The 26,223-nt window shown below is 39.9% G+C and overlaps 1 protein-coding gene across 1 annotated transcript; it reads left to right on the plus strand.

Annotated features, from left to right (window-relative positions):
* The first annotated feature begins 127 nt into the window (after positions 1 to 127).
* On the plus strand, positions 128 to 26,223 carry sgpp1b (sphingosine-1-phosphate phosphatase 1b). Its single transcript, XM_080871345.1, has 3 exons — positions 128 to 1,277; positions 16,031 to 16,120; positions 25,147 to 26,223. The coding sequence occupies exons 1-3, from the start codon at positions 441 to 443 to the stop codon at positions 25,696 to 25,698; spliced, it is 1,479 nt and encodes a 492-aa protein (XP_080727471.1). The 5' UTR covers positions 128 to 440; the 3' UTR covers positions 25,699 to 26,223.

Consider the following 26,223-nt stretch of genomic DNA (forward strand, 5'->3'; position numbering starts at 1 on the left):
TTCAGTGGCTGTGCGACCTCGACTTTGGTCCTAAATCTCTGTACGTTCTGAAGTTGACTGGGGAAAGAATTGTGACATTTCATGCAGCACCTGAAGGCAACGGGGAAGGCGCGTTCCACGGACCTCTCGTGTATCTGACAGTTGCACATAGCGGAACGTTTATCGCATCCAGGCTCAGACAAACGGCAGGAGCCCTCCGGTTCTTTATATCCGATACGGTTCAACTGAAAACGGAATTTCTTATTTTAAAACGACTCAAGTTGTTGTCATATTTTTCTACCGTTTGCAAATGCTTCAAGGGTTCACCTTTGAGTGCCGCTCTGCCATAATGTACGGGTTAGCTCGCTAACGTTAGCCGGGAGCTAGCATCCACAGTTCGGAGAAAGTAACGGAGTACGCGTTTCTTCGGCTACTTCGGAGTCGTCAGAGGGAATTAAAACATGGAGAAAATGAAAGAGCTATGCCACTGCCTCCAGGATCCTCACCTTGTCGCCCGCTTTCAGAACATTTGCGGGGTACGGGGCACGTTTACGACCACCAGCAGCAGCAAGGTAGCGGACCGGGCTCACTCGCACAACAACGGCGCTTGTCATCATCGCGTCGCCGGAGAAAACTTGTCCAATGTGGGAGCTGGGGAAGGAGAGAAAATGCAAACGGCGTCAGCGAAGCTTCGGAGAAGGATTGCGGACTCTAACGTTGCTAAAAATTTTAAAGATGAAGGTGAAACCCCGTCACAGAACGGGACAGCGGTGTCTGCGGCGACCGCCGGGGGAGAGAGGGTTGGTGTGGGCAGCAGCCTCGCGGGACCGGGCGTCCGCAGCGGGTCCGCGCAAGATTTATCCCGGGTAGCCAATTGTGAGGAGAGCCAGTTCGGAGGAGTCTTGGGTCCCCCAGGAAGCAGCAAGGTAAAGCCACTCCGCAAGAATTCTCTAACGGGCGACGGCGGGCAGGAGTTCCTGATCGACAACCGCTTCTTGTACTATCTCTTCACTTTCGGAACCGAGCTGGGAAACGAGACTTTCTACATCACTTTCTTCCCATTCATAACGTGGAACGTGGAAGCCTTCGTCAGCAGGCGACTGATCATGGTGTGGGTCTGGGTCATGTACCTGGGACAGTGTACCAAGGATGTGCTCGGCTGGTCCCGACCGGCCTCACCGCCTGTGGTCAAAGTGGAGGTGTTTTACAACTCCGAGTACAGCATGCCGTCCACGCACGCCATGTCCGGCACAGCCATCCCCTTCGCCCTGTACTTCATGACCTACGGCCGTTGGGAGGTAAAGTCCCTTTTCACACACACAAACTGGATGTCACGCCGTTGGATATAAGAGAAGTTGTTTGGAGCCACTTCCTCTTAATTTCAGTGAAAAAGACGAAGGAAGTTGGCTTTGTCATATTTTATAATATTTTGACAGCATATTTTCCTTATACGCAAGTGAAATCGTTAGGGTTCATTTGAGAGCACAGGAAACGCAGGTGGAGTGACAGAAACTCTGCCACGTGGGTAAAATCGAATCTTCACCCCTCATTTAATGTACTCTGTTGCAACCGTGGAAACTGCACGCACACCAGCTGCAGACACGACTCTTTACAGGCGTAATAGATCTAATATTTTATTAAAAGGAGTTTTGTGTCAAAAGAAGATGAAAAAACAATTTCATTTCTGTAGCTTTTGTTAAATTATACAACATATCTGCTTATTACTTGATTACCAACATTTAATTTTTTTAATTATATACATTCAAATTTTTTATATACTGTTTATTAATATATTTTTATTTGCACTACAGTGCAACAGCTTTACTCAAATCTAAACTATTATTAATTACTTGCTTTCCCTCCAGAAACTCCCAGTTCCTCCCACAGTCCAAACACATGCAGGCAGTGGGGTTGTGTCTTTTGTCTCTCTGTGTTAGCCCTGTGACAAACTGCCAAACTATCCAGGGTGTACCCTGCCTGTTGCCTCAGCAGGGATCGGATAAACATGGATAAGCAGAAGAAAATGGATTTATGTAGTATTTAAAGCAGCAAAGTGTTTCACAAACTAAGAATTTACAATGAAGACACTGGATCATATCATATTCTAAGTTGTGAGATCATGGCAAAATAGCAGAGCTTCAGATACTCCCGCTGGCATTTTGTTTTTTACCACATAAGTACAAATACCGATGTGTATGTAATGAGCCCAAATTTGTGGATTTATTCCATTAGTTGGGTCCAAGTTTAGGAAATAGTGAAAATTGTCCACAGTTAAGTTTAACCTGCAAAACCAGCAATTCAGCTGAAACTGAGACGCAGCATGCTCATATTTTAGCAAATTGTCAATTATAAGATAGGCGTACCCTAAAGTAGAGCTGGGCGATAGAACGATAACGATATGTATCGCGATATAACTTTTACTCGATAGAGAAATTAAGCTATCGCGATAGACCTCGCCGCTCTCGTCCTCTTAAAAAAAAAAAAAAAAAAAAAAAGGTCAGCCAATCTAAATTAAGTAGCGCAGAGCCGAACCAATCACAGCCGCAGCGTCACCTCGCGTGACTTGTTAGGTACAGCACAAGTGCCAAGCCGCACGTGTGTTTGTTTGGGAAGCAGCCAGCGGAGGAAATGAGTGTGCCGACTAGAAAAATCAACCGAGCGTGACCGAAGAGAAAACAGATGATGGTTCCAATGCCGGAGAGATTGTCGAACGGAAGAGCCATAGAAGTTCCGTAGTGTGAAGGTATTTCGGCTATTTCAAGTCTGACAAAAAACAGAGTAGCATGCACTGTAAATTGTGCCGAAAGCAAGTCTGGAAATACAATAAACTGGTGCATGCGTCACACTGTGCGCCACGTTATTGTTTCGGTGAAATGAATTTCTACACTACTGTTACTGTTAATTCTACTCTCTGCAGTGTTTAAATGCTTACATATACACACAGTTACTGTCCCTCCACACATACGACTCGGTTCTGCTTCTATGCCCCAGCTTTGTTTACTTTTTCCCACCGAGGCTTCTAGACTTCTGATTGGCCAACATTTCTGCACGGTTAGGAATCTAGCGCCACCTGCTGCTTTGGCATGTTCATAGCAGCGTTTTCCTTCATTTCTGCCTTTATGTGTGGACGGGATTATTTTTTAAAACGAAAACGGAAAATCTCCGTTTTCAAAAATACCCGTGTACGTGTGGACGTAGCCTCAGTCTCTGACTGGAAGCGCTAATTCGTCATTCGGCTTTTGTCAGACTAAAGTAACTGTTAAAACTGTTTGAAAAGCTCAGCTATACAACAAGGAGAGATTGAGAATTTCCTTTTAGTTCTCAGTTTATTTGATATTGACAAAAGTTAGTCAGTTTTGTCTGTTCTTCTGTAAAACAAACTAAGATTTATTTTTAGAATTAATATTTTGTTTCTAAGTGGAATTGACAATTTAGTCTGTTTCGTTTGTTCTGTTTTGAAACTTAAACGCTTTAGCGGCTGCCTTTTGTGTAGTTTGCAATATTTGCCTTTATTTATCTGAAAAAGTCTCATGTTCCTTAAGTACATCTACCCTGTTGAACTTATTATGGGAAATAAATATTTAAATAAAAACAAGCTGCTGATTATTTCACATTTTACTTGTGAGCAACAGCACATTTAAATCTTACAAATATAGTTATTTGGCTTATATCGTGATAGATATCGTTATCGCCTGAAATGAAAAAAACATATCGTGATATGAAAAAATCTCATATCGCCCAGCTCTACCCTAAAGTATACAGCGCTTAGTTCCTTTTGACTCGAATGGGCACCATAATTGTCAAAATGGACATAATATTGTACTCCGTAAGAACTAAAACTAGCAGTGGAGCTCATAAACACATCAAGAATATGTTTACTAAAGGTCTAGATCATGAGCGTTGAAAGCCATCTCCCCATAGAGTTCTGTTCAATCAGATTTCTTTTTACTACCACAAAGCCCCCACCTGTCTAACACATTGAATGCATGTTGAAGGCACTTTGCCATTAGGGCTGCTCGATTATGGCAAAAATGATAATCACGATTATTTTCACTGAAATTGAGATCACGATTATTTGACGATATTTATTTCGTCCGCCAGAGCTTATATTATTTTTTTACATGCTGTAGTGCCATTTGTGGGAGCATTTCAAGTTGCTATACATCAATACAACTGTTATAGCCCATATTTTAATAATGTGTATGCATTAAGTCCATAGTAACTACATTAATTGCAAAAAAGTGCAATAAACTACAAAAAAATTGAAAATCGTTTTTGTTTTTACATATATTTCTACTTGGAGAAATTTAAGAGGTTTATCCCTCAAAACTTTAAATACAAAAAAGTTGCAAAAAATAGTTTACAACAACAGGAAATTTATTTTGAGTGTCTTCATAGTTTTATTTTTGGAGATACAGCAATTTTTATATACTGCAGGAAAAACAAAAAAACAATCCTATGATGCAAATTTGCAAAGAATGTGCATGTGCATCAAAATAAACTATTTCCAGCAGTGCAATTCGAGTTCTAAGGCCTACAAGTAAAAAACTAAATTTTCCGCAAAAATGACGTCACTTGCGATAGTTCACGTTGATGTCTTTTTCAATGTGGGAAGTGTTAAGAACAGCTGATCGGATCGGCAAAGCGTGTTTCTGGAATATTATGTTTTTGTTCCTGCAAGCTCTTTTTATGCAATTTTTGCAAAGCTATATGTGGAAGGAAACCGTGACCGAGGACAAGCTGATGGCATAAGAAGTAAGTACAACTCCTCTGGTTTCATATGGAAAAAAATTTATTGTGCTAGCTTAGCGTTCAGGTTCTACAGGGATTTAAAAATAGTTACACAAAACGAGCATGCTGCTCTGACCGGCTTTAAAGGTTTAACAATAACAATGCATTGAATAATGACTTTAAAAAATAATATAAAATAGTGTGCAAATACTGATAACAGTGCAAATGTTTACAATATAAGAAATAAATGAAAAATGTGAACTTTGCAGTGTTGCTCTGTGGTGCAGCTACGACACCATAGCAAAGTTTACACACTGTGTCTACTTGATCCACGTCTGACTCCGCGAACCCATAATGTTTCCACACCACTTAAGTTTTTTTTTTTTACCTCTCTTTTCAACCAACGGCAGTCCACTCCTCTCCAAATAACTTCTGCTTAGCTTTCCGAGCTTCCCTCGGGTCCTCTTAATTGTTGTGACGCGTGTTCGAAATGCAGAGCAGTGCGCTTGATTTGCCACATGGAGCAGCGGAGAGTAAAGCATGAGGGAGGGGCTAATAATCGGCTCAGTCATTTTTAATGATCGTTGAAAGCCCAGATCGTAATCGTGATTAAAATTCGATTAATTGAGCAGCCCTATTTGCCATTAGCTTCACTTTCTAGACCTGGGAGCTATGTCCTTATTTTATACATGTCTGTAATTTGATGTCAGACCTATGATCCTCCATGTAATCACCTGACCATGCACCCTTTTGCTATTCGCAACCCATTTGACCACGTGGCAGTCTTTTCTACAATGTCACTGAGACTTTGCCCTCTGAAGTCAGTCTTCTGAAGTGCCATCATTAACAATTAATGAGCTGTTGGGTCAGTGGATATAGTGACAGCAGCTGTGGGGTGACTATGGAAGCTGCATGAAGACAAAAGCTGACTCTTGACTGGGTAATTTACTGCATGAAATCATGCTTGCTATAGTTACAGCAAAGACTGAAAGCCTGACTACAATTGACTGCCCTATGGAGGAGAACACCCCAAACACAGCTAAAAAGAAAGCCCAGAAAGCCCATTACCAGTTTTGATGACGTGATATTTGTTAATTTTCTCTGATATTACTCTGCTGGTTGGATAAAATAAGCAGCTAATGTTTTAGAATTGCCCATCTTGGATTTTGGGAAATTCTGTGACTGTTAATAGTCTTTTAACAATTCTGTGACTTTGGAATAATCGTTTTAATACTTAAATGATTATTGCAAAAGTGAGGAAGTTGGCAAAAGGTAACGTGATAATGTAAGTCCCTTGTCAGCAGCATCAGTTATGCAGATCAGTAGTTACACAACTGATGATAATTAGCTGAAAGCCCATATTCAGCTTTCTGTTTTTTGGCATTGTTAAAATTTTAAAAACATTTTAAAATGCTCCAAAATCATTCGAATAACATTAATGCTGAAATTCTGTTTTAACAAGCCATTTCTGTTATTGTTTCCTTCATCTCCTCCTATTCAGCCTGGAGGAACAACACCACATTCTGTCCAGTCTGTAAAAAAACAAAACAAAACCTCAGTCTGTGAGTCCACTTCTGTTGTCTTACTGTGCATCCACACAGTGAGGAACATGCTCGACAAGCTGTGGGACGACTGTTTGATTCATTTAAAAAAAAGAGAAAAGACACTCGACAAGATTTTAGCAGGCATTTTTGTTAGCGACAGAAACTTTTCTAATTTCTACTTTTTTAAACTTTTTTTTATGGTTCTCCGATAAATATGAAAAAGTGTAACCTGAAAGTCAAGTGCAATTACCACTGAGCAATTATCTAATGAGCCGATCAACAAAACAAGACTAAAGAATCCTTTGAACAGCTGATTAATCTCTGAATGATATATCTATAGCTGCTGCTGATTTTCTATAAGTATACTAGTTGTTGTTGTTCTCAAATGATTAACTATTAACATAGGACATAAAGGTGAAATGACAGGATGAAGTACATTTATCTGAAGTGGTTCTTGCTAAAGACATCTGCCTATTCCAGTGAACAGGATATGATAGGTTGATTTGCATAGCCTGCTTTTTGATTACCGAGAGCTGTTTTTTGCTGACAGTGGTTATCTACATGTTACAAAGATGAGCTCTTCTGTTTTATTAATATAAACAAAAATACCAGTGTATATGAAAAACTCTCACCATTAGCTCTGCTGCACACTATATTTACCAAGGTGAAATGACAGGATGAAGTACATTTATCTGAAGTGGTTCTTGCTGATTGCAGGACTGCTTATCTACATTTAACTGCATGTCTAAGGCAGTATTGCTCAAGGGAACTGCTCTGCACGGACTCGTCACTAAATCCTACTCTGGCTGTGGTCAGTGAGGATTTTCTTTGTCATATGTGACGCTAAACTGAAAGTTTTGGTTTGGACTGTAGGTTAAAAAATCTGAAGATGTGACCTGAAAAACTTTTTGCTGACATTTTATAGATGAAATAATTGAGAAAATAATCAGCAGCCTAACTGATAATGAAAATAATCATTAACCACAAACCTTGGACAGTATATTCTGTGGTGTGGGTCATTTACAGAGAGAAATGTGAAGATTTGTAAAGTGAAATAGGTGGGATTGGGATTGCTGTCTTTTGAGGTTGAAATCACAGCAGAGTTAGTACACTCAGCCTCTCTGTCTGAGCCGGAGCAGGAGAGCTGGCCCCTTGACCTTCCAGTGAACAACTGAGATAAGACTGATTTAGTGTCTGGGACTCTGCTTTTATCTTTATTGTCACTACAGCTCTCTTTGTGTTTGACAGCCTAAATTTGAAACGTGTAAGAAGTTTGAAAAACTTCTTTCACACTACACGCTCTGAACAAGCCAAACTCTATTCAGCACCAAACAATACAAACCGCTGACTCGCGTGTGTGCAACACCAGATAAGATGTTGACCTCTGTCTCACTTTTTGAATCAGATTCATGTATTTGTTTTCTCCTCAGTGTTCCCTTAACTGGGGGTTTAAAAGGCCGAACACTGAAATTTTCCAGGCTTGTAAATTTCTGAAAATTATGCAAGCTGGTTCTCAGTTGGTGTATGAAGAAGAATTTTTTCACACTAATGTTTGTGTCGTGTGTCTGGTGTGTGTTACAGAACGTCAAGTGAAGTCCAAAGCTGTCATCTTTTAGATGTTTTGACATCTGGTGGCACCAGCTGTCTGGCCATGTTAGTTTTGCTATTTTAGCCACAAAAAAATCTGGTTACATTTTCAGGCGCTTAATCACACAGCAAGAAAATCTAGCTTAATATAGACAGATCTTGTCATTTTCCAGCTAATCAGCTACTGTAATTTCCCCTGTTGTGTAGTGTGACTTGTGATTCATTAAGAGCATCGGCTTGTCTCTGACGTTTGGTGGTGTCATCACTTTACAGAAATCTGTTTAAAAAGGAAAAAGAAACTATGGAAAATAAGCCCCAAAGGTTTATAGCTTGTTTCTGCAATTCAGAGTTGTTGTTAATACCATTATCCCATGCATCCCTCCAGTTGTTCTTTGCTGCTAGCCTCTCTGTGAAGTTTCCTTCTGCTTCCCTGATCGACTTGTCTGAGCAGAGCAGGAATGTTTGGATTTAGATGGACCGCAGCCATTCAGTCCTCCCATCCCGACACCCTCCTCCTGCTCAGACAGTAACTCGAGTCAGATGTCGGGCTATGGAAGATACTGTAGATTAAAGTTGAAGGAGTTGATGAAGAAATGGACAGAAGCAGTTTGAGAAGAGAAGAGAATGAGGTTGAGCCGAGGAAGAAGAGAAAAGATTAGCTAGTGAATGAGAGGAGATTAAGTAAAATTAGACTAGAGGGCACGAAACAGAGAAAGCCCTGAAGTGTTTAGAGACACGGAGAGGGGATTAATACAGTAAAGTGCAAGGAGGAGGATGACTGAAGGGTATATAGAAGGCTAAAGAGGGAAACAAAGTAGTTTGATGGTGGAATTTGTAATAGGCTATAATATTAGCCGTGGAAAAAGAGTGCTGCATATACTACAGAAGTTAGTGAATGGCTGTTAGCAAGTTTTGTGATGTTGTCCAGTTGATTCAGAACACAAACAACAGGCTTTGTGTGAGACTTCCGTCTTCAAGCAGGAACATAAGGTGGGAGCATTGCAGCTTTTCCTGCCAGCATGAATGAGTTTAACAGTATAGCATTTCCTAACTGCAGCTTGAGCTTTACAAGCTGTTTTGCACTTTTTGGAAAATGACAGGAAGTCAGGGAATAAACAAATCAAACAAGGAATGCTATTCACCAAATGAAATTAATAAACTGTATCAATGATCTTTTTGAAAATTATTATTTTTTTATAATAATGTTTTTATTATAAAATAATACATTTATTTATTTATTAAAAGTATTTATTATTTTATTATGATCACCAGGTTTGAACTATAATTGTTTAAACTTGGTGTAAGAATTGATACTGGGCTCACTGGCCACGTAAATATATTATGATATGATTGATAGTGCTGATTCATCGATTGTGGGGCCTTCTGTGTGGCACAAACGAAAACAAAACAGCACTACTCCTGATGAGAGGAAGAAGAAACGCATGAAGAGAAAGACTTGTAGGCTTTTTCAACTGGGACACATAACATAAACATATTTGTCCCTTGTGTTTTTCTACTACTTTCACTTACATCAATTCCTGATAGTTTCTGCAATCTCTCTCCAGTAGTTTTCTGACATTTGTGAGTCTTTATATTGATGCTGTCATTATGACTCCTTATAATGACACAATCCTTCTTATCAGTTGAAGCACTCTCGACTGTTCTCTAAACCCAAGCGGCGGTTGATGTCTGCAGATCACACCAGGCCATCTGGCACCAACAACTATGCCATTGTTCAAAATCACTTAAATCACCTTTCTTGTGTGTGAATGTGTGTGAATTCAATTCAATTCAATTTTATTTATATAGCGCCAAATCACAACAAAAGTCGCCTCAAGGCGCTTAATAGATACAGAGAAAAACCCAACAATCATATGACCCCCTATGAGCAAGCACTTTGGCGACAGTGGGAAGGAAAAACTCCCTTTTAACAGGAAGAAACCTCCGGCAGAACCAGGCTCAGGGAGGGGCGGCCATCTGCTGCGAATGGGTGGATGACTGGATATGTAAAGCACTTTGGGGTCCTTAGGGACTAGTAAAGCGCTATATAAATACAGGCCATTTCTTCCCCCTTCTGATCAGGTTCAGCAGGTTGTCTTGACCATGTTTGTGTTCCTAGATGCAGTGAGTTGTAGAAATGTGATTGGCTAATTTGATTTTTGCATTTAAAAATCAGCTGAACAGGTGTGTGGAACAAAGTGTCCAGTGAGACTATAAATGTAAGTTGGAAGTCTTCAGGCTTTAGATGATGCTTAGTTGCCCAATGTAGTTGATTAAACTGTAATTATGTTGGTAAACGGCTGATAAATTGATGAAATATTCTTTTCTTTTACTCTGATGAGAACGCATAACTTTAAAATGCAGAAGGGCCTTTTCACTAGTTTTAGTGTTTTTTATGAAATGAATAATGGAGTAAAGGAGAGAATCATTTTATAGATGAAAGAGTTTATGATTTAGTGAATTGGAAGATTGACTGATAATAAAAGTGAGGAGTGCCTGTAACTGTTTCTTTGTTTATTACTGTTTAATGTTTTCCCTATCAGTGAGTCTGTCCATTTTTTTATTGTTTATGCTTATACAAAGGTGTGGCCGAGCCTTTTCCAGCTTGTAGGTCTTTCTCTCCAATATTAACCTGAACCCTGCGCTTCGACATTGTCCATCTCTGAAATGTTATTTGGATCGTATTCAACCCAAAAGTGCGTTACCCAAAGGTATGGTTTTCAGAGTATCTAGCAACTACTTGAGTATAAGTGCCTTTACTGACTGACATCACCTCAGAAATGTGTCATGTAAATATGTTAAATAGATGCTCCTAAATCAGGTAATCAGTTGAGCGTGGACTATGTCTGATATGTCAGAAATGAAAAGGGAGCAACTAAAACAATAGTTTCTTTCAAAAGATTCCAAATCTCCTTTAACAGATCAGCAGCTCACATTGTTAAAGCCTTTGTTTTTCTGGTTGACACTTTGAACTGCAAATGTTTCAAGCTGCAGTTTCTAGCAACCACACTAAACACTATAAATCGTATTATCACTAATCAGGTCAGGGCTGTCCTACAGTGCGGTGTTATAGTTCAAACATGAGAATGTCATTCACAACTTTGGTTTGTGCATAGCCTCCACTCAGTTCAGTTTACATCTTGGCACTATTCTAAGTCAAACACAGCACACCTTGGGAACTGTGTGTTTTGGATGTGTGTGTGTGTGTGTGTGTGTGTGTGTGTGTGTGTGTGTGTGTGTGTGTGTGTGTGTGTGTGTGTGTGTGTGTGTGTGTGTGTGTGTGTGTGTGTGTAGACCTATATATTTACAGTATATGTCATGTGGGAGAATACTGAGAAAACTCAGCACTGAGGCTCAGCAAGCAGTGTGCAGGGAACCACAACCCACAGAAGAAAGCTCACCATGTCCATAAAGCTTTACATGAGGCAACCGCCACACCACTGCTGTGGTCACAGACACGAGGCCAGAGTGGATATGCAGACATGAACCAGAGACACGTTTTGTGTTTACGGGCATCCAGAGAACGGTGTTTGATGGTGTCCTCACAGCCCCCGCCCCCCTCATGAAGTTCAGCTGATTTTTCTCAGTCTCAGTGTCAATCTGTGTGTCAGGCTCCTGCATCTGACTTGGCTTCACAGCTAATCCACACACATAAAGGCGCTTTATTTTTCAACCAGAACCTCCCTCTCCGCTGACCCCATTCTTGAAAAAGGTCTTAGAGTTTATAATTGAAAACTCACTGGTTAAAAAGACACCTGTAGAAGAGTCTCGCGGGAGTCTTGCTAAATGTAGGATATGCTTTAAAGAGTCGCCTTTCTGGTGCAATATTGTACTTTGTCCTCAAGAAAGATGCCTACTGCTCACTCTGAATGTGGATGGCTAAAATATAATTCCAGTGTCTGTTAGGCAGGTGTTTGGTGTTTTTGATATGTTTATAATGTATAATGTTCTGCATCCTAATGTAGCATGTTGACAATTATGGATCTACTGATGTAGTATTTCTCAAGTCAGAACTGGACTAATATCCATCCAAATACTGGATTAGTAGATTGGCATTAGTCCAGCTCTGATTTGAAGCTGGATGAGATATTGTCACCAATGTTGCCACCTATGGCTATTCAGTTCAGTTACATTTTGCTTACTGCATAGAGTATCAGCAGCAGTGCACCGTTAACACTAAAGAAAACAGTGTTTGGAAACCAGAACACATCCAAAATTATTGTGACAGTGTGCAATGAACTTGAGTCTTGTTGCCATTTAAATATTTGCTTTAAAGATGGGAACCAGATCTGTAGACAGTCAAAGTCAGTTCTTTGCAGCTTTGGTGCATGAAGGAGCAGTAAGAATCTACTGTCAGTTTATGATCGAATCAGTTGAAGTTAATACTACAATTAAGTGTGATAAATAGGCAAAAACCACAAAGCTGTTGCAAATCAATTGCTGTTTACATACAGATATTTACATTAAAATACTTTCAGTCAAATAAGAACCTCATAGAGCTGAAACAGAAATTGCTCCATAAATACTGACGTAATTGATTTAAGTGCAAAATGACAGTTGCTTGGAAATCTTGTTTATATATAGGAATGTAACCAGAGTACAACCAGATGGCAGCCTTGTTAAGTCGAGTCCCCTATTGCAGAGAGACCCATTGCAGATGAGCTGCGCTCATCAATCACCCAGACTGACTCACATTAATTGCAGTTGCATTAGTTGGCAATATGTCTGTGTTTATAAATTGAATTTGGACACAGGTTGTGTCCAACCTAGTAGCTTGTCCAAGTGCCTTGAGTTCAGAAGTGTTTGAGGGTGTTACATGCTCAACCTCTGGGAAACCACTTGGTCACTGCAACTATTTGCTGTCAGTCGCTGAATGCAAAGGAATTCAGTGCAATCACCGGGCAACCACTGATGTTTCCTGGTCACAAGGAGGTTCCCATTTTTATCTACCGTGACTGAGGAAACTAAGAGCAATGATTTAGATGCTAGTGAAGTTCACTGCATAACAAAAATAAGTCCTGCTTGGTTTCCACAAATGTCATAAGTGTGAGTAGAAGGTTTGCTTTAGTGTGCCATTTGGTTCATTTTAAACCCACTGATCTCTAGTGTGCAGGGTTAGCCTTTAAGTTTAGTTAGTATACTGTTGTCATGAAAAATAATCAAAAACACAGTAACTTGTGCCCTCTGACAGCCTACGTGGAAATTAAAAACCCCACTAAAGATAGGGATGAACCGCAATTATATACACAAATATATGCATATGATACTTTGCAGTAGGGCTGCCACGATTAGTCGACTAGTCACGATTATGTCGACTATTAAAATCGTCGACGACTAATTTAATAGTCGACGCATCGTTTGAAGCTTTGTAAGATCACAAAGGACGCAGGAATGAGTAGTAGGATTTAAGAGTGTAATAACGGACTGAAACAGAAGATGGCAGCACTGCATGTACAAGGATGCCAGCTGCCGTTAAACCCCGAAGAAGAAGAAGCTGTGTCCCAGAATTCATAGCGCAGCCCAGCGCAGTTGTCAACAATGGCGGCAGCTAGTTAGTTTTAACTTTACTCTTATTATTCTTTCTGGGTCACAAAATAAACATTTAACATATTTTCAGGCGAGAATGTAGCTGTGTAAACCTCAAATATCTGCTCGGTTTATCAAGACACCACGTATTTTCAAAAGCGCTCCGACGTTTTCGGAGACGTCTGTTACCCACTAGCTCGTTAGCTAGGCGGGGGCAAGGCTAACTAGAGCCGTGAGAACACCGGACTCCCGGCAAATCGTTTTCAAACCCACCGCCGTCTTTCGCTAGTCAGGTTAAACATATATATATATATATATATATATATATATATATATATAAGTCACTTAGATAACTTAAAAATGTTATTGTTTGGCTTTCTTTAGTATTTTATTTGTTCCTGAGTAAATTGGTTTGGCTGAGATTAAAGTTATAGTTTTTGCACAGCTAAAACTGTCAAGCAGACAGCTGATTATCAGAAGTGTGAGACGCTGGAGAATATACTCCAGTGTCCTGTTATATTTTAGAAAGCAAGGAGTTTATTAAACTTCACCGAAACAATCTGCAAATTTCATTAAAAATTAATAAACTGCCATCTTGTCTTTATTTTTAGTTAGCACAAACACTTCAAGCTGTAAGCTAATGATAGTTATATAAGACCAGATGCTGCTGGTGCAATAAGCTGTACGCTGTACCTCCAATGGATGATGATCTGATTAGTCGACTAATCGCAAAAATAATCGGTGACTAGTCGACTATCAAAATAATCGTTTGTGGCAGCCCTACTTTGCAGTGAGAGCATACGTTTGAATAAAGGTGCTGCTGTGGTTAGCTGTGGTTTGTCTGCAGTAGCTACACTTTTAGGAACAAATCATATCTTTTATTACAAAAACAGTTGGTTCCATAAATTTTAAATGGAGAAAGTTGGAGTAAAATGTATTTTTACTATCAGTCTCTGTTACGTGCCATGACCCAGAATTTCACACTGGTGCCAGTCATTAAAAAAAAAAAGCCCAAGAAATGCAACAAAACCCTGATAAAAGCTCTTTCAGGTTTGTTAGAATGTGTTTAAGCCAGCTGTCTCATAGCTGTATATTTAGTAAGGTTTCTGCCTCATCTGCAGTGAGCAACTGTTTGCAGTATCACAGGATTATTCACTGGAAATTGGTGTCAAGTGTGTCACCCCATAAATCAGTATCTTATCTCTGTTTAATCAGCCTTCACCAAGCACCATCAGGTAGCTCTCATGATTCATTTTCCCCTGAAGGCCACAGTGCTGGGAGATGCTGTGATGTTGTGGGATTAGTACTGTAATTCTGTTCTGAGAGAGGAAATATGAGCCATCTGAACTCAGAGTATCCACAGCAAGCAACGCAAAAGGTTTTTAGCAAGTGTGCAAACCTCAGCAGCTCACTGTATCCTCTGCCTTCTCTTCCAGTCAAACTGTCACTCATTGTGTCTTTTCTCAGTCTTTCTGCATGCTGAATCTGTGGATGCTCTGATCCAGTTAGGCTTCGGGTAACTTCTAATACCAAATACTGACCCAAAACCAGCATCAAATGAAAAAGCTGGATGCCTCACTGCGAGGAAAGACTTGTAATCATTCTTTTCTCTGCAAGGTACCATAAGGCCCAACTTAAACAGTGCTTTCCTAACTTTGTATTACAAATAAGTACATACTGGAATATAAATGTACTGAATTGGTATTTATTAGTAAATTAATAGAAATTTAGTGATGTACATAGAACTGCACCTACAAACATAACTTCCGGAAATTAAAATTAGCAAGCGATACCTCAATGCTGATTCAGGTGGAACAACAGAAAACAGCCCTTTGACTTTGGACATAATTACATCTTTATGGTAGGCAACCAAGATTGTACCATAAACTTCGTTGACATTCAAATTGCTTAAACATAAATATATATCTATATATATATTTTTTAAATGTCCGATAGATACTTTAGCTAGTTGGTAGTTGCCATTAGGTATTTTTTTTCTTTTCCTTTTTTCAAATCCTATTCATCTGTATTCAAATTTCTATGTGTTTCTTTTATATTTTATGCCTTACATAAGGCTGTTATTTTGTGTTGTTCAAAGGTGTTATACAAGTAAACACGCCTTGGCTCCCTCCTCTCAATGCTGCAGGCCAGGAGCATCTGATAAGGAAGTGGCAAAATTACTGAAACATTTATGAGGACATTTGAGTCTGGTACACATTAGCAGATAATCATATCCACTACATCACAGAAACATTTTAAGGCTCATTATAAGCTGCAAACTGAACAAGTTCTGGATGAAATTCTGCTCCCACGACATGAGTTCTTTTGTTGACATGCAAATACAGAACAATAAACACAAATTTGATAGGTTAGCTTTGATACAGTGACTCACTGACAGATACAGTAGTGCACTTTTTGATGTAAAGCAAAGCATGCTCACGCAGTGCAGTTCAGAATACACTTTGTTTTTTTTATTTGTATTTTGCACTACATGCCTTAAACATTGTGTCATGCATAATTAGTTGTTATTGTAAAGTAAAAATATTAAACATGTATATGTATGTATATGTGAAGATTTATTTGCTTCTGTGTTTCACCATCATAAATTCAGTTTTTTTAGGCTTTTTAGATGTCTTTAAACTTTTTTCCTTTCACCTCCACAGTACCCATCCACACTGGGATTCATCTTGGCTCTCTGCTGGTGTCTGCTGGTTTGTTCCAGCCGAATCTACATGGGAATGCATTCGGTGCTGGTGAGTGTGATCGATCTCTTACACACACACAAACACAGACTTGTAGTCTTGCCAAACGAAGGACATGTTTAATATCATCTTGTGTTTTTAAACATCATAGCAGGTCTGTTGGACGAACAGCAACAGTAGTGATTTGTACCAGTGTGTGGGCACGTAGTTAAGGTTAACTGTTAACTGTGAGAAGTCGTCATCTCAGGGCATGCTTGCAGAGTAATGCAAATGTATGGTTATGAGGAGTATAATGAAGGAGTAAGTAAGTAACTAAGAGGAGTAAATAAGTAAAGTAATACATTATTTTTTGAAGAAGTAATGAGTTCTTACCTTTTAGAGTAAGAACTCCAGCACTTTCTGTCTTACGTTTTTGGTGCTGTTTACCAAGCTAAAGTAGTTTGGTGTCAATTCGTTTTTAATATAAGAACCTGTGAAGGGTAGGCCTTTCACACAGCAATATTGTTTAACTTTTACTACCAACAATCTGACCTTTCTTCAAAGGGTCAACCCTCTCTCAGACAGCTGTCCATAGTTGTGATATGCTAGCGTCATTTACCAGAGGATCTTTATTGAGAAAGAAAATGTATTTCAACACTTTTTAAAGGCTGTTGTAGTTTTTGGCTTTGGATGCATTTATTTGTTTATATTTTATATGTTTGTACAGTGATCACTAGTCTGACAGCACCACAGACCATTTACCGGTTCAGCAATTCAGCAACGGCTGGCAAATAATTGACTGTGTTATTGCTCCTTTGGGATAGTAGTGTATGACGCACTCCCATTTGGCAATAAAAACAAAGAAGAATATGTTTTTAAGACAAGAAAGATATGTGTAATTGTTTTATTTTTTTAATAAGTTACCATTTAACAAGTTGTCTGTTCTAGTTCACTTTTAGTTGTCATTGTGTAATAGTGGTTGTTCAAGTCTCTGTGCACTTTAACAAAAAGGTATGCTGTTTTCTTTCTCTTTTTAAAACTTTTGGGACCAATAAATATTTAAATGTCACACTTGGAGGATGGACTAGTGACATTTCAAAATCCTGCTTTTTTGTTCCTGTGTTAACCTCAGATCTAAGGTGAGCTTAGAAAAGAGGAGAACAGGTTCACTGCACATACATCAGTCCAACTGCAAGGGAAGGAACAATAATGGAAACATGATTTTGAGTGGATGGGAACTTGAAAATGTCTTTGTTTTATACTGTGATTAACAGCTAGGCTCAGGAACAGGAAACCTCTCGAGCTGTTGATGTTAAGCAGGAGGTGTATTCTGAACTTTAGTCCAAACAGTAGCTTTCCTGTGTTAAAATGTTGAGAAGGCAGCTAAAGGTAACAACAAGAAGGTAGGTGAACCACTGCAGTTCTGTGCTGTTTGTGGAGTTCATAGTTATGGAAGTGCATCTCCTCACATATACCAAACTGTGATGTTCACAATAAGTCATCAAATGAACAGTAATGGTTGTTTCATATCAGACATAGTTGTCAACTCCTTGCATTGTTGAATCTTCAGTCTGACACTGCTTCCAAACTAACCAAATACAGTGAGGAAGTGAAACACACCGCAATATTAAAAATGCAGGCCAGTAGATGTTGTCGCTATTGCTGTTATTATTTCACTTCTCATTCTCTCATTTTCTGTTTGTTATTACTGCTCCTTGGCACTGGCACACAATTTGACAACAGTGTTAGTCCCACTCATGATTAACTGTCTGCTCAATTCTGCCAAGGTGCCACATGAATCAGCACACTGGTGGAGTAGATAGATTTAAAGGTCAAGAGTCAGGCAACAAAGATGGCAAAGGAGCCAACTTCAACACCAGACAAAATTAATATTGTGCAGATTTAAGTTCAGCTTATCAACAGTCCCAGTTTTTCATGTGGTCCCTTATCCACTCCCTGGTTTAGAGCCTACCTGTACTAACCATGCCTTTCAGCTAACCTGGACCAGTGATTCTGTCATGAGCATGCTTAGGCCTGTATATACCATCAGCGAGAATTAGTAGTGGAACACTTGATGTTTTTGCCTGCAAAAACTTGCCCCTGCTTCTTTTATCTGCTCTCACGTTAACGGAGTACAGTCATAACAAATCTATCACCACAGAGGTGTGTATACCTCAGGTTCCCTACAGCATTAGAAGTTTTCTCAAAGTCCTATAGGTTGCAAGAGATGGGGGGGAAATGAAATCAACCAGCTGGAGATACTTACTTGTAGCTCCAGCAGTATGTGCTGACTGGTATAGAATTCAATCCTGAGTCAGTCTGAATCAAGTTCCTTTTGCAGTTCATACATATATATTAGAAAATCATGAACCCTGGCTTAAGAAGTCAGACTCGGCTTGAATGCCAGATGTTTTCATGGATTTATTTTTAAGAAACACATCAATACTTCTGTGGTGAAAAAATCCTCAAGAGTCACCACAGATGTTTTGGTCAGATGTCTGGTAGTCTGTACGGGGGTGAATCTCACTGGTAAACGATGTCAGTCTTGGTGCACTTGTGGGGTTGGGCTGTCTGTTGCAGAGGGAACATTCTCCGTGGTCATGACTGTATCAGTGATGGATGGTGGTGTGAGACCAGCAGACATTACAGCACGCTGACCATCTTCCCAAACAAACTCAGAAAGTAATTCCACATCAGAGACCTTTAAGAGCTTTCTGTGAGTGCCCACAGGTGGTATCGCTGTGAAAACCACATGCACATCTGCCTGCTCACATGGTTTCATATCTCTGCTGCATGTCAAACAAAAAGGTCCAGTTTTCTCCACAAATAGACAAGAGCTGACCTAGAAAGGTGTTTAAGATGATTAATTTAGCAGTCAGTCAGATTACAGTTCAGTCGAAATGAGCGTGCTGAGACGATTGATCCTGACATTTAAGCAGAGCGACAACAATCAGCCTTCAAAATCACAGCTGCTTGAGGAGCAGCAGTTATGCCCCAAGGAGCTTATTAGAGTTTTTCAAGAAAAAAGCTGTCATTAAAAAAAAAAAAAAAATTAAAAGAAAAACATCCAGGACTGATTCAACGTTTATATGTCATTTGTCAAAATAGTGAGCATTCATTTAAATAAAGACAAGGAAAAACACTCCCTCATGGGTCCCACATTACTTAATGAGTTCTCAAAAGATCACATGAAACTGTTAAACAGAGGAGTTTTTGTGATTTCCAAAGCAAAAGAATCTACTGTTTTCCTGTATTACATTGATATCCACGTACTAAATTTCTCTCAGTAGCCCTGTGAGACAAATTTGTCATTTTGCCTACATAAATAAAGGACCAGTGGCCCTATATTAAGAATAAATGGGTAAAAAATAGCTCATAAATTAAAGCTAGACTCCTTCACATTAAAGTGCACCTTTAAACAGTAATATATTTTTTGCTTGTGAGATCAATAAGACTTAGTCAGCTTATCAACAAGTAATAACAGTAAATGCTGGGTTAGTGGGGTGTGGGTTTTGCTCAGCTGCAGCAAAAGAGGTGGCACAGAGTACTTCAGGGAGGGCTGATCAGCACAAGCTGTGGCACATTCACTAATTATGCAGTCAGGCGCTCGGGCCTTGATGCTTTAACATTGTTTTGTATGAAAACTATGTGAAATACTTTAAATGGCATGTATTTGTCTGTCTCTCATATTAAAGTCCTCATCGTTCTTGCAGCGTGACCGCTTACTGTTCTTGATTAAGAAGTATTTGTGAGCAAGCCAGAAACTCCTGCTGGCTCTCCTCACTGTCTCACCATGGATATGTTAAAAAAAAAAGAGTCTGTAACCATAGCAACTGTTGCAGTACACACCAGGTCTGGGTTGACTTTAAGCAATGATGTCAGTTTATCTATAAGATCTTAATTGTCCCTTAAAATAACCAATTCCCCCTTAAGTAAGCCTTAAGAAACCATGTCTTTGTACAGCGGTCCATGACATCATAAAGACACACCATCTGTATTTTAACTCCTCAGTTGAACTATGTCATACTTGCACTGTGTGACATTTAGCCAGGTCAGCCAGTGCAACTTCTAATGACATTATCATATAATCTGTGAAAGGTGTGCACATGCTTTTCACCATTTCACACAAAGCTTGAAATAAAGCCATGTGTGGTGTAGTAGTCACATTGATTTTTTTTATTTTATATCAACAGTACTTTTGCAGTATTGGGTATGGATTTCAGATTTTGAGAAGTTGAAAAGTAAGAATATTTGTTTGCTCAGTAAGTCATGCTTTTGTTGTATTGATTTGAAGTTCTGGGGTTTGGGTGTTCTTATTTTAATATAGAACCACATCCTTATGGATTATTACGCTTCAGTTCACCTCATTTCCAGCATGCAGACCGCTACATTTTGTGATTTAATTAGATTTTTCTAAGAATTGCCTCCTGAAATATTTATGGACAGCACTGCCTTGTAAATGGGGGTCCTGCTGTCCCACTCCACTCGCAGATCTCTCTCCTTCTGCTCTGTTCAGCAAATGAGAGCGCAGCAGGCTGTGCACAGCCTGAGAGAACACATAAAGACCCTGTCACTTGTAACTTTCTCTCTGAGTCAGTGATAATGTTTGACTTGGCCATATTTATGTTTAACTTGTGTGTGTAGTGATTTTGTCACAGTTAAAAAAAAAATCCCTTGATTATCACACCAAAGTCCTAGAGCTCAAAAACCATTGAGCTTAGAGGTGACATCATTTTGTACAGGAGGTTTTATTACATAGGGTTGAACCAGTTTTGAATTTCAAGCCTGTTGTTTGAAAACAAGAATTGGACAAATATGATACCGGTATTTTTTTTTCAGTCTTTTTATTTGGTTTTCTTTTTATTCCATGATAACAACGATTCTTTAAGACTCTTTTAGCCTTCAATAAAAATATATTCAATAAAAAATAAAGTTTTGGTCTGTATGTAAGAACATGATTTTTCTTTATTTGAGCAATTAACAACCATAATGCTTTGAGGAATATAAACAAGAAACATTTATGCCGTCACTTGTGCTACAGTATAAGCCCCTCTATTTTAGTAAAGTGGGAGTTATTTAATGTTTAGCTGTAGAGACAGTCTCATTTAGCCAGCTTATAAAATTCTGAAGAGCATCTTTCTACATAAGTTGGTTTCTTCTCAGTGGTACAGATACCCCTGAAAATTGAAAACTGGTGTGACTCTGAACATGTGTGCGTCATGTCTGTCTATTCAGATTTGATTGGATTACGGGGAAAAAATGGGTGTGAACTTTAAGGTGTGACTCGCCTGAAAAACAGTGACCTCAGAAACACAACATTCAGGTCAAGAGAAAAGACGTGAACCTTCTTGAGAATGCTCGAGCTGCTGGTGCACAGGCACAGAGCTCATTTCCTCCTTGTGACTTAGCCCGACGGCTGAAGGCTCCACATCACTGTTGGGAATCAGGGACTGGAGCTTGAATACTTGGTGAGCTATTATCGGTCTGCTGTGCCAGGCCTGCAGGGCACTTAAAGAGATCTGGAAATCATCACGCCCAATCAAACTGCTTCCCCCCTCCTTTGTTGAACAGGAAGAGCTTGCAGACAAAAAGCTGTTCTGCCCCTGATAATCATGGTGTGTTCTGCAAACTGTTTACTAGTTCGTGAGAACTGTATGCCATTTCTAGCTCCCTGTAATGTTTTGATATTTAAATGCAACATTTTTTTATTATTATTATGCTTCTGCTATCTTACAAATCACATTATTTATAGGATTTTGAGGCTTTTAATATGTTGGTATGCCCAGTAGTCTGATGTAACTCCACTAACTTTATTTTTAGTAAACTTAGAAACATACCGATCAACTGTGTATGTGCCCACATCCTGTTATTTCCCTCCAGCTGCTTCCCTGTGTCTTCTCTCAAAATTTAAATGATTATTATTTTTTGCCTTTAGTGGACAGATGCAGTGAAGATGGACAGGAAAGTGGGCAGAGAGAGAGCAAAGACGTGTAGCTAAACCGGCATTGAGTATTTTAAAATTCAAAAAAGAAAATCACAATGTCAGTGACTAACTTTGTGATATTTTTTAAAGCCTAATAATGAAACAAGAAAGTAATGCGTACTATTGGGAATTCTCTTTAGTTGCACTGATTAAGAAATAATGCTGCAGCTGTTAATTTACATCATGTACTTGTTACTGATGCGTGAATTGAACTTGTACATCATTTGCAGTAATTTAGTGAACAGGCAGTAGGCACATGTGGTTGTGTTTTACAGAGAGAGTTCTTAATGGTTCTTTCAACATTTAGGCCACCCATTCTGACAATTTAATGCTCTTTTATTTTGTTGTAAAGATTAAGGCATCTACTGAATGACATGCAGTGTGTTGTTCATTAAGGGCACACCCTTTTTTTGGACAATTTTAGTTCAGGCAGCACATTGGTGTCAGTGGAGGAGAAAATTACAGATGGCTGAAAGCTTCCAGCCTCTCACCGTGTGTGCTATTAAGAGAGAAGGTGGGATGGCACTGGCACCAGTTACCTTCTCAGAGGTCATTTGGTTATCTCACTGTTGACTCATTTTGATATGGTCACACAGCAAAATGTGTCCTTATAGTGAACCATCTGTCAAAAGTGGAACTGCTGGGACACAAGTTGTTGCTGGGCTACAATCCATCTGACGCCAGCTCTGCGGCTCTGGCGCTCGTGGCTCAGCACGGGGTACTAACTGACTGTTAGCTCAGGGCTTACACGTACCACAACATGTACTTAAGCAGCCAAATAGATACTTAAACTCTAACAGGACCTCAGTTTCCTTCCAGTGCGGCCATTCGAGTGGGCTGACCCTGCCAGAGATGGCTGCAATGTTCCAGTGTCTGGCTGGTGGATGGAAACTGGTGTAAAGTTACAGTGGCTATCATTGATTTCTCCTTCCAGGGAAAGCAGACACTAATCACAAAAGTAAATAGTGTACACACCCAGCTTAGCAAGATGAGGAATGATAAGGTGTTAATTTACAGTGTGTGCACTCACGTTATAGCAACGTACCCAACGGAGTCTCTTCGCTGTAGGCATGTGCGTAAATGGCCAGGAAATCTGAGCCTGTCAGCAGAAATGGACTTGAGGGATTCCCATTTTTCATTCTTGTAATGTTTAAGATACGTGATTACTACTAGACCTCGTGAATAGCATAATGATAGCAAACGTGTAAGCCACAGTATGCTAATGTATAACATACATTAAAGGAGAAAAATAAGTACCACTGATGGCAGTGTTCAATATACACTCTGCAAACCAGTGTGATCTGATTAGGATTATTCATTACATGCCATAAGTGTGCATAATTGAATAAACTCGGGTACTGTGTCAAGTTTGCCATACGCATCCTGCAGGGTGATAACGCAAACTGAAACATAAGCTTTAGTTCCTCTACCGTTACTTCTTTTGCTACACCCGTAGCAGCTGGAGGATGAATCAAACAAAAGAGGCTTCTGCTGCCAGTGTAACCAGGTTTTTTTTCTTTGTCGGAACTCCATTCATCGCACGCAAGCCTTTGCTTAATTTTTTTCCCTACGAGCGCCAACTGTGATCAGGCTCGAAAGACCTCTCCTACTATGTAATGCAGGATCACCATTTAAAACCACATTCAAAGATCGCACCTCGATCCTTCCACATCGGTTATATAATTAATCTCGGACAACACAAAAAAATGTCGTTTTACTGTTGCATATTATCAGTTCTAGTTTAGTGCGTCAAAATCAACTCCAGAAAATGCACAGAAAATTACAAATGTTATTTTTCCCCCAACCCATAACCAAAGTGTAGCCGCACACACAGGCCGACATTCAACTTGAAGAGCTGCTTAAGTTGCCGTCTGCCCTGTGGTGCTTCAGGAAATGTTACTTTTCCTCCCCAACATTCAAACAGTTGCGAACACTGAGCATTATATCAGCATACACACACAGCCAGATACATGTCTCTCTTACAACAAAAGAGAGACATAAGAACATGCAAGAATAAGGCTTCAGTGTCTCAGAGGCGTGGGAACAGATCCGGCTTAGGTAAAATTTGTGTTTCATGTCATTTTTGTAAAGTTTGTTGGTGGAACAACACGTTATCTAGAAATAAGGTTTAATTGTGAATTAATTTAATATGGGTACAGTGTTGCAGATGAATGTCTGTCAAGTCAAGTCAGGGTTTTGATTCTGTCAGTGTGATGTGGGAACCATGTCGGGTAGTAAGGATTCTTAGATTGGTAGTAGACTGATCACAGAATGCCATCCAGATACAAGGAGTCACTTATTTCAGAAACAGCTTGGAGACGTTGAGCAGGAGCTGGGGTGAAGTCAGAGATTTGAAAGGTTTAGAGGAGGCAAGAAGCCAACTGTCAGTTTACTCCAGAGATCAGTAAATAAATAGCTGTGACCTTTGTGTTTGAGTCCAGAGTTCATCAGCATGTAGATCTTCCCGTTTTCCTGTTTCCTGTCAATGCTGATCCACTTCCTTGTTCCCATCTGAAGGAAATGCTCCAATAAATATCCTAATAATAGCACCCCTTATCTGGTAAAGGGATTTTGCTGCTGAATCAGCTTGTGCAGGTTTAAAATTTTAATCTGCTGCTTGTGTTGTTTCAGCATTTATTCACAGAATGCATGATCAGTATAAATCATGTTTTCTAGCCAAGAGGGAAATTTGTGTTCGCTGAACAGGCCCATACAATCAGAGAAGGCTTTGGAACTGAGCGCTAATAACAAAGCGCATGGGCTTTCTCGTCTTTTGTCATCGACCACAGACCAGTTTTCCACTTTTCCTCAGTCCATTTTAAATGAACTTTGGCTGAGAGAAAACATTTCTATCATTTCTGTCCCAACTTTATTGGAATTGAGCTTGTATTCTCCTAGGTGTTTGTGGAAGAAGAACCTACCAAGAAGGATACTAGAACATGGTTGATATTTACAGTCCCCTTTTCAGACTTCTCCACCCTCTGACATCATACACTTTGTTTCAGTCCAAATTCACAACATAGTTGCTTTCATCTGCACACATGTGAAACACATGTCAATGACAGTCTCAGCTGTGCTGTTTTGTTTACAGTTTCTGTCTTTGTATTTCCTTCAGGACGTCATCGCTGGGTTTCTGTACAGCATCCTCATCCTGTGCTTCTTCCTGCCGATACTGGACCTGATCGATGGCTTCAATTTGACCTGCCGCTACGCTCCAATCATCATCATCTCCCTCCACCTGGGCCTGGGCCTCTTCTCCTTCACCCTGGACACCTGGAGCACCTCTCGTGGTGACACCGCTCAGATCCTGGGCACTGGTGCCGGCATTGCCTTGGCTTCCCATGTCAACTACCACCTGGGCCTGATGCCCGACTTGACACCAGACCAGCTTCCCCTCAGCATGCCCGCACTTAGCCCCAGCCTGGTGGCTGTTGTAATGTTGCGGCTCGTTGTGGGAGTGCTGGTGCTGTTGGCCACGCGGGCGCTGATGAAGGCCATCACCATCCCACTGGTGTGCAGAGCGTTCAGAGTGCCCACTGATGACCTGAGGAAGGCCCGGCAGCACATGGAGGTGGAGCTGCCTTACCGCTACATCGTCTACGGGACAGTGGGCTTCAACGTGATCTTCCTGGTCCCGCTGCTCTTCAGCTACATGCAGCTCTCCTGATTGGATCTTACTTGACTGTGTGGCCAGTCAAAGTGAAGTAAAAATCTAAATGCTGTCATCAGATCAGTTTTGCTGCTTGTTTTCATCCACAGCCTAATCCCTAGCTGGAGGTTGCTGGGTTTGGGACTGATGAAGGTACATTAAAGCCTAATTGCTGATCTGGATGCAGAGTTTTTATCAGATTTTTTGTTTTTGTTGTCTCAGGTTACTTTTAAAGACGGGTGAATCCTGAGCAATGGAAAATGGGCTTAGACTGTTAACAGTTCACTAGCGATATCTCTTTGTTCTTTAGATTTATTTAAGAGTAAAATCCAGTCAGATAATGCTTTGACACTCTCAGAGCTGGAAAGTCACTCCTCAAATTCAAAAAAGCATTTCAACAGTGGCCTCTAGAAGACTAAAAATGCAGGTCATGACCACTAATAGATGATGTGCGTTAGTATTTGCATTGTTATGACTGAAGTTGTTATTAAGAGCTCAGGCAAAGAACCACAGAAGTATTTTTTTAGGAAAACTTAAATTATT

This window comes from Rhamphochromis sp. 'chilingali' (assembly GCF_963969265.1).
Source record: "Rhamphochromis sp. 'chilingali' genome assembly, chromosome: 21".
NCBI lineage: Eukaryota > Metazoa > Chordata > Actinopteri > Cichliformes > Cichlidae > Rhamphochromis > Rhamphochromis sp. 'chilingali'.

Excerpts from the sequence above, each read along its gene's own strand:
- sgpp1b (XM_080871345.1), top strand. The coding sequence starts at position 441 with ATGGAGAAAATGAAAGAGCTATGCCACTGCCTCCAGGATCCTCACCTT. Across the intron at positions 1,278-16,030 it reads TGACCTACGGCCGTTGGGAG|TACCCATCCACACTGGGATT; the intron begins GTAAAGTCCCTT and ends TCACCTCCACAG. Across the intron at positions 16,121-25,146 it reads TGGGAATGCATTCGGTGCTG|GACGTCATCGCTGGGTTTCT; the intron begins GTGAGTGTGATC and ends TATTTCCTTCAG.